Source organism: Phodopus roborovskii, unplaced genomic scaffold (assembly GCF_943737965.1).
Source record: "Phodopus roborovskii unplaced genomic scaffold, PHOROB, whole genome shotgun sequence".
NCBI classification, from domain to species: domain Eukaryota; kingdom Metazoa; phylum Chordata; class Mammalia; order Rodentia; family Cricetidae; genus Phodopus; species Phodopus roborovskii.
Genome location: NW_026125295.1, coordinates 9,163,069 through 9,177,469, shown reverse-complemented (window position 1 = coordinate 9,177,469; position 14,401 = coordinate 9,163,069). Strand labels below are relative to the sequence as shown.

The 14,401-nt window shown below is 52.4% G+C and overlaps 1 protein-coding gene across 1 annotated transcript in view; it reads left to right on the top strand.

Moving 5' to 3' along the window:
• The window catches only part of Ulk4 (unc-51 like kinase 4), a 275,914-nt gene that overhangs the window by 42,325 nt on the left and 219,188 nt on the right, over positions 1-14,401 (top strand). The window contains exons 19-20 of the mRNA XM_051202614.1: positions 10,674-10,781; positions 13,042-13,125. Coding sequence (XP_051058571.1) covers positions 10,674-10,781; positions 13,042-13,125 — 192 coding nt within the window. The remainder of the gene's footprint in view (positions 1-10,673; positions 10,782-13,041; positions 13,126-14,401) is intronic.

Genomic DNA, 14,401 nt, shown 5'->3' with positions numbered 1-14,401 from the left:
GATCCCAAGCACTAGGAGCACCTTTGTATGAGCTGTTTCTCTTTTAGACTGATTCACTCCCGGGGTGGCCTCGAGCTCACAGAGAACCATGTGCATCTGTTTTCCAAGTGCTAGGATTAAAGGTGTGGCCATTACACCACGCTGAATGGACATTTAAAATTTTATTTCTTTTATGCTCTTTTAAGCACTTTTAAGTACTTTTGTTGCAAGTAGTTGGCTGTATCAATTTCAGCAGCCACTAGGGGGCAGTCAAGCACCGAGGAAAATGCGGTAGGTTGGCAGTTTGGCTCTGGTGTGGGAGTGGGGGTGGGGTTAGCAGGCACAGGCATTGGTTACATTGTACCTTGTTTAGAAGTTTCTGCTCAGTATCTGGCTGTTGCGTCCTCAGTTTCCGCTTGAGGGTTACCAAGATCAGCATGATGCCTGGCAGACTTGGCTGCCTGCCTGCCGTTCCCAGGGGTGCTGCCAGCGAACCTCAGGCTCAGAACTCTTGAGGTCCAGTCTGCAGAAGGACGATGGCCCAGCCCAAGTTTTCTTCTCCTGCAGTTTAACATGCTGACCAGTCTGGAGCCTCCGAGGTTCCTGGGCAGCAGCTCAGGATGAGCCCTGGTGTGTGTGTGTGGTCTGTGTGTTCAGTCTCAGGAAGGCACTGGACGCATTAGGGTGCTGAACATATGGCCTAGCTTAACCCTTTCATGAAGATTTTCCTTCTCTCTCTCTCTCTCTCTCTCTCTCTCTCTCTCTCTCTCTCTCTCTCTCTCTCCTTTCCTCCCTCTTTCTTCTTCTTCATTTTATTTTTGTTTTTGTTTTGTTTTTCGAGACAGGGTTTCTCTGTAGCTTCCTGGAAGTCACTCTGTAGACTAGACTGGTCTCGAACTCACAGAGATCTACCTGTGTCTGCCTCAGAAGTGCTGGGGTTAAAGGCGTGGGCCACCACTGACCAGCTTCATGAAGATTTTCTTACTCTGGAAAGTTTCAGAACAAAAGTACAGTGTGTAGACAGAGGCAGCTCACTCGGTAACTGTTGACGCCTGGCCATCCTGTGCTCCTCTGTCTCTGTGCCCCGTCCTCCTCCTCCCTTCCTCTCCCGTCCTCTCCCCTCCCCTCCTCTCCTCCCCTCCCCTCCTCTCCCGTCCTCTCCTCCCCTCCCCTCCTCTCCTCTCCCCTCCCCTCCTCTCCTCTCCCCTCCCCTCCTCTCCTCTCCCCTCCCCTCCTCTCTCTCTCCCTCCCCTCCCCTCCCCCTCTCTCCTCCCCCTCCCCCCCTCCTCTCCCCCTCCCCTCCCCCTCCCCTCCCCCTCCCCCCCCCTCCTCCTCTCCTCTCCTCCCCTCTCCCTCCCCTCCCTCTCCCCTCCCCTCCCCTCTCTCTCCTCTCCTCTCCCTTCCCCTCCCCTCCCCTCTCTCCTTCCCCCTCCTCTCCTCTGCTCTCCTCTTCTTTCTTCCTTCTTTCTTTCTTGTTAGAGAATTTTAAAGAAAATAATACCAGTTTACTTACAGTTAGCCTTTGTTTATTTATTTTTTTATTCATATTTGTGCGACTTTGTGTGAGTACAGATGTCCTGGAGCTGGGATTGCCAGGTGGTTGTGAGCCTCTTAGTGTGGGTGCTGGGCATCAAACCCTAGGTTCGCAAGAGCGGCCGGTGTGCTTACGCTGAGCCACTTTCCCGGGCCACGCTAGGGTCCCGGGCCGCCACTTCGCGCAGCCTCTCCGACTCTGCCTGAAAGAAACCCCCTTGGCGCTGAGTGGTGTGTGCCACACTTTTGGGGATACCTGTGTTTCATATGTACACGCTTGAACCAATTCCTGTACATTTTTTCTTTGCAGCGTTTATTATTGTAAATATTCTGATTATAAAAGTGTGTTTTTCTATTTATGACAATTTACCTATGTAAATCTTCCAAACATCCCCCTACAGTAAACCAAGAAAAGACATTTGGAGACGCAGGATAACCTTGCAGTCGGCTAGCCTTGCAGTCGGAGCTTGGGCGCGATCATTTACAGCCACAATGTGACTAATTTTAGTGAACTTGTCCATGGGTTTTTCTGGTAAACAAGCTTTTGTTTGTTTTCTGTTGAAAATATGTTCAATTAGTTAATTACACCTCAGTAAGCTGGTGAGGGACAGGACATAGTTATTGAAAGCCAAAGAAGGCATGAAACAAAGAGACAATAACGCATTTTATTAATTCTTTGAGAATGCCATCAATGCATTTTCACCCCCGTTCCTAGCTTCCCACCTCAGCTTTGTTTCTCTCTCTCTCTCTCTCTCTCTCTCTCTCTCTCTCTATCTGTCTCTATCTGTCTCTCTCTCTCTCAGCCCCATAAAACCCAGTTTGTGCTGTGTACTAAAGGGTGTGGAATCATCCACTCGAGTGTGCTCGGCCTAGCAGACAGCAAACATCCCCGAAGGGACCATGTGGTCAGAGCCTCCCACCCATGATGAGGTGACCGTTCAGCCAGTGAGAATAATGCACAGGGCTCATGGCCAGGGCAATGACTCACCTAGGGCCCCTGGGGGTGGGGTGAGGATTGCTGTTACTCAGGTCCATGGTGGTCGATGGTGGTGGTGGGGTTGGAACCCAGGGTGAGCCGTGTGGTGGAGGTGAGCATGTGGATAGTAGGACCCGGCCTAAGCTCAGTCGGTAGGGATGTCTGACCCTTTCTGTCCCCTCCAGCATCAAGGTCTGTGACATCACTAGCCTGCTACTCGGGGGCCTCATGGCGGCTCAGAGGCCCAGGCTGGCCTGTTCTCCGTGGGTTAGGCACTCCACAGAGGCTGTGGCCGGGTCAGCTGGAGTGAGCACAGGCCTTGCTTTCCAGCTCTCAGAGAGCCCCAGGCTCCCATGAAGGACGCTGGCCATGTCGGCTCTTGCGCCTGACCGTGTCCGCCCTCTGGTGGCCGCTCGTGTGTAGCACCAAAGTCTGCAATGTGTGCTCTCATGGAAAGGCTTCCTCCACACTGGGCTTAGCTTGTATGTTTAAATGTATTCAAATGCAGATTCTCTCTAAGCTTGTGACCCACTGGCTGCAAGCCACCAGAGCTGGCCCTCCTCTGTCCTGCTGTCTAGTATAGATGTGTGAGTCCCAAGGTTGTGGCTCTCAGGGTGCCTTTCTCCACTGTCTTTCTGTGCCCTGTTTGTTTGTTTGTTTTTTTGGGGGGGGGGAGCTGCAGAGATGCAGCCTTCTGATCTCCACGGATGTCACCATATTGTGCAAACGCCCCCTATGACCAGTGCTGTTCCTTTGTGTGGGGCTGGGGACAGCCACGCAAGCGATGGCATGCATACCATGGCATGAGGGTGTCAGCTGTGCACGCAGGCAGTGCGGGGCTCTGCTAGGCCTGGTCTTACAAGCAGTGTTTGTGGTTGGTCCACGGATCGGCCCAGGCCCTGTGCGCTCGAGGCAAGTGTGCATTGCAAGCTGTGTCCTGACCCTCACTCCTTTCCAGTGGAGCAGATGGCGCGGCCTCCTCCTGCCCCTCGTTACGGTGACAGCCGGTGCACGGCGGGTGCTTTTGTTCCATTTTATTTCAGGCTGCCATGCTCTCTCAAAATGGCAGGCTCACCAACACACCAACGCTCAGCAAGAGGGGGCTCCTAAACCCAAAGGGACCCCCCCTCCCGTCGTGGTGGATCTCCTTATCGTGGAGGGCAGCACACAGCCCAGTAATTTCTCTTTTAATATTTATTTGTGGTTTTTTTCAAGACAGGGTTTCTCCATGTAGTCCCGGCTGTTCTAGAACTCACACTGTAGACCAGGCTGGCCTTGAACTCACAGAGGTCAGCCTGCCTCTGCCTCCTGGGTGCTGGGGTTTTAAGGTGTGTGCCACTGCTACCTGGCTGTTTTTGTGTTTATTTTCATTTGTGTGTGTATGGGGTTTGTATGTACACCGCCTGCAGAGGCCAACAAGGGCGTCAGATCTCATGGAACTGGACTTAGAGGCAGCTGTGAGCCATCTGATGCGAACGATGGGAACCAAATCCAGGTCCTCCGTAAGAGCAGCAAGCGTTGTAACCACTGAGCCATCTCTCCAGCCCTTGTGCGCCAGGCAGGTCTCTTGAGGTCACGTCCAGTGCGGACACATGGTCTACCCGTGTGTCACGTGGTACAGGGTCCTGCTCTCCAGGTCCAGTTAGCAGAGTGATAGACATGAGATGGATTGGTTAGGGTCCTGCTGGGTGGGCACACTCATCTCTGGCCTGGAAGGCTGGGGCCCTCAGAGGCCTTCAGGCCTCCGCTCCTAGGCACGCCCGCCACTTCTGCAAGGCGGCTCAGAGGGTGGCAGGGAAGACAGTTCTGGATACTCAGAACAATTCCGTCAAGAATGTCTCCAGACCACTTAGGATGCACTGTGCGGGCCAAATGAGCCCCTGCTCAGTGTCCCCCCCCACCCCCCCATGTCATTTCAGCTGGGCTGTGGGAGGCCCTGGGGATCCAAGCACTCTTGACCTCAGGAGTCCGAAATCGTGTTTGACCCCCCTTGCCGCCTAGCCGTCCCCTCGTGGCTCAGTCCCTGGGGGGAGGGGAGGGAGGCCCTAAGTGGGGGGTGCATGAGGCCTGCTTGGATGGTGTCTGGGGAAACGTTTCCCTCCCCGCTTCCCTCGCGCCAGGGTCCTGTGTCTTGGCTCTCTTGCAGGCTGGCCCGTTTCTTATACAGAGTGAGGGTCTCTACATATCCTTTGAGGATGGGGGGAGGGTTGGCAGCACAAGCCTGCAGCCAAGCTCTCTGGTTTCCAGGCAGGCAGACGGCAGGGAAGGGGTTGGACGCAGGGCATGTGGCCACCAGTAACCACTAGAGTGGGTGCCTGTGTCGTCGGTGAGAGGAAGGGATGCTGGCCGCAGGGGCCCGTGCTCGGGCAGGCAGGCGTGAAGACAACTAACCCGTTTTACCTTTTCACTCTGCTTTGTAATGGCCTTTCTTTCTCAAATGCACTTGTACCTCAGTCAAGAAAAACACATTTCCTCCTTGTTATTGTCCATTTATTTGTTCTGTTTTTTCCTTTTAAAAAAGAACCTGGCTATTTTACATGTGTGGGTGTTTGCCTCTATCTATGCATGTGTACCATGTGCACGCGGAGCCTGAGGAGGCCGGAAGAGGGAGCCAGATCCCCCTGGGGCTGTGAGCTGCCGTGTGGGTGCTGGGAATTGAACTTCCGGTCCTCTGGAAGAGCAGCCAGTGTGTTTAACCACCAAGTCACCTCTCCAGCCCCTTTCCTTCCTTTTTAATGCTAATACTTATTTAAAATGTGAAGGTAACGGGAAACTGTTATCACGACACCGTTAGCTATGTTAACTTTTTACGGGTGGGATGTGAGGTCACCGGAGTGACTCACCTGTGTGATTGTTTACAGGACGCTGGTGACGGTCCCTCGGGGTTATGGCTTTAATTAGAATGGTCTCGATTTCCAGGGGCACTTTCCTGCACAAGCACCAGTGGATTATAGAGGGGGAAAATGCTGTAAACCCCAGCAACTTCCTTCGGGAACAGTAAGATTTGAGTGTAGGGCATGTTTGACTTTTTGAAAATTAGCCTTTTAATTCAGGGTTATTGCTGATTCTCCGTGCAGTTATAGTAATTCTGCCTTCCAGCGGCGTCCCATCCCGCGGAGGTAGCGCCTTCGCCTTGGGACGCTGCCTGGAGGAAAGCAGCCTCTGTGTTTCCAGGGCCCTCCGGACCCTGCCGCGCCTGCCTTCACCGCGCAGGTGCACCGCGCAGGTACAGGCCGCCAGGCTGTGCCCGTGTCTCTGTTTCTCCGTTTGAGAGGACTGCATAGGGAGCACACATGCGCACCCTGGCCTTTCTTCCCCTGCAGCTCCGGCAGTCGGCGCCCGCTTTTTATTTATTTAGTTATTCGGGTTTTTCTGAAGCGGTTTCCATGGCACAGCCGTGCCACACTGTGTGTCACCATTAGCACTTTGATTGACAGACATCTGGGTCCTTTCCAGCTTTGGGAATCACAACTACAATGGCTACAGACAGGCTTCTTAATAAACCCTTTCTTGGGGTAAATGTTCAGGGGAAACAATTGCCAAGGTTTAGTTTTTCTTTTTGGTTGTTATTTACTATTTCTGCAGTGTTGGAGATTGCACCCACCACCTTTGCGTGCTAGGCGAAGGGTCCACCACCGAGCTGCACCCTCAGCCCCTGGCTTCTGACGTGGGGTTTTATGTACCGCACAGACTGGCTTTGAACTCATGACAGTCCTGTTACTGCCTGTACAAGTGTGCTGCAGTACACACTCTTGACTTTTAAAGGCACCAAGCTGGTTTACAGCGTGGCTGCCTGGTTCACACCCCACTGTCAAGGTGTGAATCAAGTGGCTTCTCACCACCCCAGTTGGTTCTGATGCTGCGTCTGGGTTATATTTTGGCTGTCCTGATGGGGGTTGGTTTGCATTCCCCTGATTTCTGTGGTACCGAGTTTAACGGCTGTCCATCCTCTTTGGAACAGTGTCTCTGTGCCGTCAATGTTAGATCAGCCTTTACTAGCCCTAGACAGTGAATCTTCACCTCATGATCCTTATCCAGACAGTTTGAAGTTTGTTCAGGTTTAAGCTGGCGGTCCATTTGCGTTAATGGTTTGTACGTGGTGTTGGGTTGAGGTTGAGGTTCACCTGTTTTTCTTGGTGGGCTGTCCAGTCTCCCCGGCCGACTGTGACTGTGGGTCTCCCTGTGGGTTTGTTACACTGGTTGGATCCACTCTTGTGGGTTTGTGTGTGTCCGCCTTTCTGTCCGGCCATGGAATCTGCTCTCCCCGTAGTAAGATCTGTGTCTCTCGAAGCAGTGTTGTGTAGTTTCACACACACACACACACACACACACACACACACAGCCTCTCTGACCCTCACTCTAGTCTGTATTTCAGTGTCTCATGTCTGTAACGAGTACGGTTTTTCTGCCCGCCGCCGCTGGTCTTGTCCCGCCGCCACGCCGCCAGCCCCAAATAATGCACAGAGACTCTGTATTTGATACAATGTTGTTGGCCTGGTTACTTGTTTCTTATCGGCTAGCTCTGTCTTAATTATTAACCCATTTCTGTTGATCTATGTATTTCTCTTACCGGGGAGCCGGCGGCATACTGCTTTCTCCAGACTCTCCATCTTGACTCCTCCTTACTACTTTCTATTTCCTCCTTGTCTCCTAGTCCCTCCTATCTTCCTCTCCTATTGGCCAACAGTGCTTTATTTATTAACCAGTATGAGAAACATATACAGAATGGCATCTCCCATCATCTCCTCTTTTCTGTCTAAATAAAAAGAAGGGTTTTAACCTTAGCATAGCAAAATATATAACACAACAGTTATCAAATAAGAATCACAGTTAACAATATTTAGTCCATTAACATTATCAAGATTTAAGAAACTATTCCATCATCTATTCTATCTTTGTGAGTCTAAAGTCCTATATGTAACTTATCTTTAAACCTAACTAAGGAAAACTATAACCATAACTATTTGTCTTCAACTCCTTAAAGACCACAGAAGGATAGTATATAAACTCTAGAAATGACAGAGACATCTTGCCTTGTCAGTCACCTGAAGTTCTTCTGTAATCTTCCATCTTCAGCCCATAGGCCATAGTGTGTCTGGCAGACTCTTCAGCAAAGCAGGAAACTTTAAACTGTCTTTTTTGTATTGGCAGTTTGTCAGTCACTTTCCTCTGTGTCCTGCAGACTGTCTGGCAGACTCTTCCATGAAGCAGGAACTCTATAGCAATGTCTATCTTGAATCAGCAGTCACTTTTCTGTGGATCCTGCATGTCCAGTTTATACAGTCAGACAGTCCAGTTTATACAGTCAGACAGTCCAGAGCAGTATCTTGTCCAAATGGCTAGTCTTGCCATATTGGAAGCAAACTTCATAATGCATTTCTTTGATGTCCATCTTCCTTTCTGGTGCAGGTGGTATTGCCAAGAGCAATTATGTCTCACTGTCAGGAAAACCCTAAACCATTTTAAATGCCATATTCTGTAGGTCTTTGAAAGGTTTGAAGAATGCCTATCTATTTCAAATACATCTCTGTGTATCTTGAAAACCTAACTAACTTAACTCTAAGCTTTGACTATCATACGTAATTATCTATAATCTGTACTACATTATACAATATGTTTCTGAATGAACTATATAAACACAATGCCTAAACAAAAGGAGAAATATACACATCACAAAATTGACCTTAAATTATATCAATAAATGAAAATCCATTCCAAAACAAAGTAATCATATCAATACCATATATATATGTCTCTGTATAGGATATATGTATGTGTGTATTATACATGGACACTGATATATTTTTATGTATGTATATTATGTAAGCAGTATGTGTATATATGTCTGTGTATGTGATGTATGTACATATGTATGTGTGTATGTGTATAGTTTTGCTGAACTGACTACTATAGTTTATCTTGGTCTTTAACAGGTTTTGTTTTGTTCTGAAGTCTCTGCATTCAGTATAGCCATCATTGCTTCCCATTTACTACTGCTGTTACATAATTTTTCATCTTTCACAGTCCATCTACCAGTTTTACTAAATTTTTATATGAGTTTCTTGTAGGCAGCTTAGAGTTGGGTCATACTTTAATTCTACTCTTCCAGTCTCTGTCTTCTAATCGCTGTATTTATGTCATTTATATTTAGTGTAATTATTAAAATATCCGATCATATGTGTGACAATTGACTTTTGTTTCCTGTTTTTCTTAAATACTTTTCTTCTTTTTTTTACTGCCTTCTTAGAGTTGTTGAACATGCAGTTCCATTTTGACCTTTTTTCCTGTGGCATTACTAAATTATCCTCTTGTGTAGATTTTGTTTTAGTAGTTGCTCCTAGTTTTTAATTATTGTGGGTTTTCCTTGTCCTGCCAGGTCCTGTGGCTGCAGCTGCTTCAGCCCCAAATAAGCACACAGATGCTACATTAATTGTAGGGCTTCTTATTGGCTAGCTCTGTCTTAATTGTTAACCCATTTCTATTAATCTAATTATTTCCACGTGATCTTACTTTACTGGAGAATGCCTGGGCCTGTTACTCCTTTGTGGTCTCCATAGCGACTGTCTCTGGCAAAGTCTCCTTCTAGTCCTGCCTATCTTTCTGCCTCATTGGGCGGACAGTGTTTTATTGTCAACCAATAAGAGAAACACACACACAGAAGGACATCCCCCATCATTTTATACCAACACGTCAAAGTCCATTAGTGTCATCTTTTTACTAATCCAAGTGGGGTATAGAAAATTCCTCCCATTATGGGCGCTGGAGAGATGCTCAGAGGTTTAGAGCACTGGCTGCTCTTCCAGAGGACCTGAGTTCAATTCCCAGCACCCACATGGAGGCTCACAGCCATCCGTAATGAGATCTGGTGCCCCCTTCTGGCCTGCAGGCATCATGCAGGCAGAACACTGTATATGTAATAAATAAAAATAAGTAAATAAATTTAAAAATATAAAACCCTCCCTTTTAAATACTTTATTTTTTTGTGTAATTGTCTAAATGTAATTCCACAATTGTTGCCTTAGCCATCAAACATCATCTAGACATGTCCACCTCACCTCTGCACCTTGCTCTCCTCCCTACACCCCACGCTTCCTCATTCCATCTTTTGCTCTCTCTTTAGAGTTCCGGGCTTTCACCATCATCTGGGGTAACCCGTTAGCGTCCATATTGCGTGGTAAATAGGAATCCGGGAAACGATAGGGGAGAAACCACTTTCCCGGAGACAGATGGTTCCCGTCCCCAGGGTGCCCCACGCTCTCTGCGTGCGTGCAAGGACGGTGCCCCACGCTCTCTGCTCTCTGCGTGCGAGGGCGAGCTCACCTCGTCCCCCAGGTCACCCCCGCCCCGATGGGCGCGGTCAGGGCAGCAGGCGCGGGCGGACGGGCGGGCAGCCACCACACGGCCAGTTTGCTACTTTTGCAGCCGTCTGTGTGTCCGTCTCACGGGACTGAGGGTAACTTAATGGCGGTCAGTGGAGACGGAAAGGAAGCCTGACCCCACCGCCGCGCGGTTCCCCTCCGCAAGCGCCGTGTGGCGAGTCCGTGCAATGGGAAATCATGTGACATCGATGTGTACACATCATGGGCAAATCCCAAGTGCGGGGATACGAGAGGCCGGGAAGAGGGCACACGGGGCACGGGCACGCGCACTGAACTTTACAGACTGAACTGCAAGCTAGAGGCAAAGACTGTCCTCGTCGTCATCGTCGTCGTTGGAGCATCGGGGCCTGAGTTGCCAGTGGTGGATGCCTTGCGAATGTATCTCACTGCAGACTTTACAGGGGCTGGCGAGATGGCCCCGCGGGTACAGGAGCTTGCCTCCAAGATGAACCTGAGTTAGATACCAGGACCCCTGAAAGCTGCCGGCTGTCTTCCTGAGCGCTGTGGCGGGTCGTGCCCGCACTGACCAGAAACAGCAAGGACACACACGCGTGCACACACACGCTCGCGCACGCGCGTGCACGCACATGCTCACGCGCACACGCACAAACTCACACACGCACACACAGGCACACACGCGTGCACACACATACACACACGCGAACACGCACACGCGCACACACACGCACACACACACACCCGTTGCTTCCTCGTCAGTTCTGCTGTGGTGTGGCTGCATGCAGGTGCCTCGGTCTCCAGGCCCCGCAGTGAGGCTCCCTGGAGTGACCCCTCCTCCCCCCTTGCAGGCGATCACGCTCCTGACTGAACTGATCCGGGAGAACTTCAGGAGCAGCAAGCTGAAGCAGTGCCTCCTGCCCACGCTCGGGCAGCTCATCTACCTGGTCGCCACGCAGGTGAGACCGCCGTGGGCTCTGGGTTGTCCCGTCTCCATCTCACTGGGGAACTTCAGATACTCACAGGGTTCTCCACTCTGAAAGCTTTCTTCCCCAGCCTTGCCCTGCTGAGGCCCCGAACCTGTGCCCGCGCTTTCTCCTGCTTGTGCATTTTCTCCCTCCCGTGACACCTGCCTTCCCCTCTCAGGAGGACCTCGCCAGCCCCGTCCCCCCCTGGACGTCCTTTGTGACGCTCATGTCTGTCTCGATCCATCTATCTCTTGAGTATCCGTTTCTGTCTGCGCTGCCTCCAGCACGCACGGCCTCTTCACGCTCGCACAGCTGTTTGGGAGTTGCAGGTCGAGGGACATGTTAGTTACATGTCCTGTTGAGGGTTGGGGACATGCCCCAGCCTCTGAGAGAAAGGACGGAAGAGAATCTCCTGGGTGGTGATGTGAAAGTCACTGGGGACCTGGGTCTTGGGAGACAGAGTGATGGCTCAGCTCAGCAGCCACGTAAATGCCAGCTGGGCGTGGTGGCCGTGGGATCCCAGTGTGGGAGCCGGGCTCCCCAGAGCAAGCTGGGTTCAAGTGAGAGACCGCCTCAGTGTGGAGGGTGCAGGCTCAAGAGGTGATGCCGTCATACACGTATGCACGTGAACACCAACACACACCACAGAATGGTGGGGGCCGACCACTGTCTGCTCGTGCATTTTCACCTGGAGTGGGATGCGGACGGAGTCAGGTAGAGCGGGCTGAGGAGACCAAGGAGCCAGCAGAAAGAAGGCGGTTCTCTGAAGAGATGAAGCGGAAGGAGGCGGCTCCCCGGAGCCCAGGTGGGCTGGGAGCACACTGTGTAGCCCAGGGTGTCCTCAAACTTCTGACCCTCTGGAGAGGGAGACAGTGAACTTCCTGAGGTGGAGATTCATCGGAGAGAAGACATGTTGTCTAGGAGAGACAGGGCTGGCGGTCACCCCTGGGCCTGGAGAAGGATGGCAGAATGGGAGAGAAGCCCTGAGCGCAAGCAGGAGGAGGGGGCTGTCCCTCTGGACAGTGGGGAGGAGGGGGCTGTCCCTCAGGACAGTGGGGAGGAGGGGAGCTGTCCCTCAGGACAGTGGGGAGGAGGGGGCTGTCCCTCTGGACAGTGGGGAGGAGGGGGCTCTCCCTCAGGACAGTGGGGAGGAGGGGAGCTGTCCCTCAGGATAGTGGGGAGGAGGGGGAGCTGTCCCTCAGGACAGTGGGGAGGAGGAGGGGGCTGTCCCTCAGGACAGTGGGGAGGGAGGGGGCTGTCCCTCAGGACAGTGGGGAGGAGGGGGCTGTCCCTCAGGACAGTGGGGAGGAGGGGGCTGTCCCTCAGGACAGTGGGGAGGAGGGGGCTGTCCCTCAGGACAGTGGGGAGGAGGGGGCTGTCCCTCAGGACAGTGGGGAGGAGGGGGCTGTCCCTCAGGACAGTGGGGAGGAGGGGGCTGTCCCTCAGGACAGTGGGGAGGAGGGGGCTGTCCCTCAGGACAGTGGGGAGGGAGGGGGCTGTCCCTCAGGACAGTGGGGAGGGAGGGGGCTGTCCCTCAGGACAGTGGGGAGGAGGGGGCTGTCCCTCAGGACAGTGGGGAGGAGGGGGCTGTCCCTCAGGACAGTGGGGAGGAGGGGGCTGTCCCTCAGGACAGTGGGGAGGAGGGGGCTGTCCCTCAGGGCAGTGGGCATTGGTAAAGCAGTGTTCCCAGTGTGTGTGACAGGTACACAGTGGACGTGGTTATTTCGTTCTCACAGATTCCCTGAGGAGGGGAGAGGGCACAAAGTGTCAGGAGGGTTAGGGTTGGGGTTGGGGTTGGGGTTAGGGGTTAAGGTTAGGGTTAGGGTTAGGGGTTAGGGTTAGGGTTAGGGTTAGTGTTAGGGTTAGGGTCAGGGTCAGGGTCTGGGTCAGGGTCAGGGTCAGGGTTAGGGTCGTCACTTTCCCAGCCACTGTGTGTTCCCTCCCTCTAAGTATGTGTTTAGGGGTTGCACAGAGCGAGTGGCCCGGCCTAGACTAATCACCCCAGATAACAGGTGCTGCTCGGCGGGCTGGGGGCACAGCCGGCTGTGCGAGGGTCTGCAGGGCACCCTATGCAAGACAAGAGGCAGACGTACCGCGTGTGCACATGGGAGTGAAGGCGTAAGAGGCCCCGGGTCGGGAGTAGGCGGTGATCTCGGAGGGACCTGGAACGCTTCGCTTCGCTTCGGACGTGCGCTTGGGACCCTCAGCTCCAGTGTTCACTGTCTTCCCTCACTGTCTGTCACCTTTTCAGGAAGAAAAGAGACAGCGTTCCAGGGACTGCTGGTCTGTCCCCTTGGCTGCATACACTGTGCTCATGAGGTGCCTTCGGGAAGGGGTAAGGAGCCTTTGTTGTCCTCTGTAGACGGGCAGCTGCGGGCACCCTCCAGGCGAGGAGTGAGGAGTGTAGCCACGGCAGCGCAGGCTTGCTTCTCAACCAAGCGCTGCTCCTGATCTTAAATAATTCGGGCAAGCTGACATCCTCATTCCTTAAGTGTCCCGTGTAAAAGAGGACGGGAAAGCCAGGTGTGGTGGTGCTCGCCTTTAATCCCAGCAGTACAGAGTGAGTTCCAGCACAGCCAGGGCCGCACAGAGAGACCCTGTCCCTGGTGGGTGTGGGGATGGATGATGGCTGACCATATTCTACAGCAGTGGTTCTCAACCTGTGGGTCACACATCAGATGTCCTGGGTGTTGTGTATTTACATTATCATTTATAACAGTAGCAAAGTTACAGTCATGAAGTAGCAACAGAATAATTTTATGGTCGGGGTCAGCACAACACAAGGAACTGTGTTAAAGGGTCGCAGCATTAGGGAGGCTGAGAACCGCAGCTCTATAAGATGCTGTTAATATCCTGCCTCCGTCCAAGATTTTTCTAGGGCAGCCCAGTAGTCAGGATGTGTGCAGGACCCTCTGTGAGCCACCTGCCCCATGATGAGCTTGTATGAGCTTGTCACAGCTGTCCTGAAGGCCACACAGATGGCCGCCCTGTGACCCATTGTCATGTAGCTTCCCCATGACCCCGCAGGCAGAGTTCCACCCAAGGAAAAGCCAGAGGCTAAAGACGTTAATTACCGCAAGAATGAAAAAGACAGGTCAGGATGAGCGGTTTCCTTCCGTGTCCCACGGCATGGAGGACGGTTCCAGCAGAGCGTGTGCAGGCTGAGGCACTCCCGAGTGGTCGGTGTCTTGGCCCGTGTCCTGTTGCTGTGAGGAAACGCCATGACCACAGCACTCTTATAAAGAAAACATTTCATTGGTGCTGGGTTACAGTTTCAGAGGTTTGGGAAGCATGGCGGCGTGCAGGCAGATGTGACACTGGAGGAGGAGCTGGGAGTCCCACATCTGGATCCTCAGGCAGCAGGAAGAGGCACCGGGTGTGGTTTGAGCTCCTGAAACCTGAAAGCCTGCCTCTTGTAACACACACACTCCAACAAGGCCATGCCCACTCTAACAAGACCACGCCCACCCCAACAAGAACACACCCACTCCCACAAGAACACGCCCACTCCAACAAGGCCACACCTCCCAATAGTGCCACGCCCTGGGGACCAAACATTGAGATCCACTCAGATCTGCAGGCTCTTAGTCTATAGGTCTCGTGTCATGATG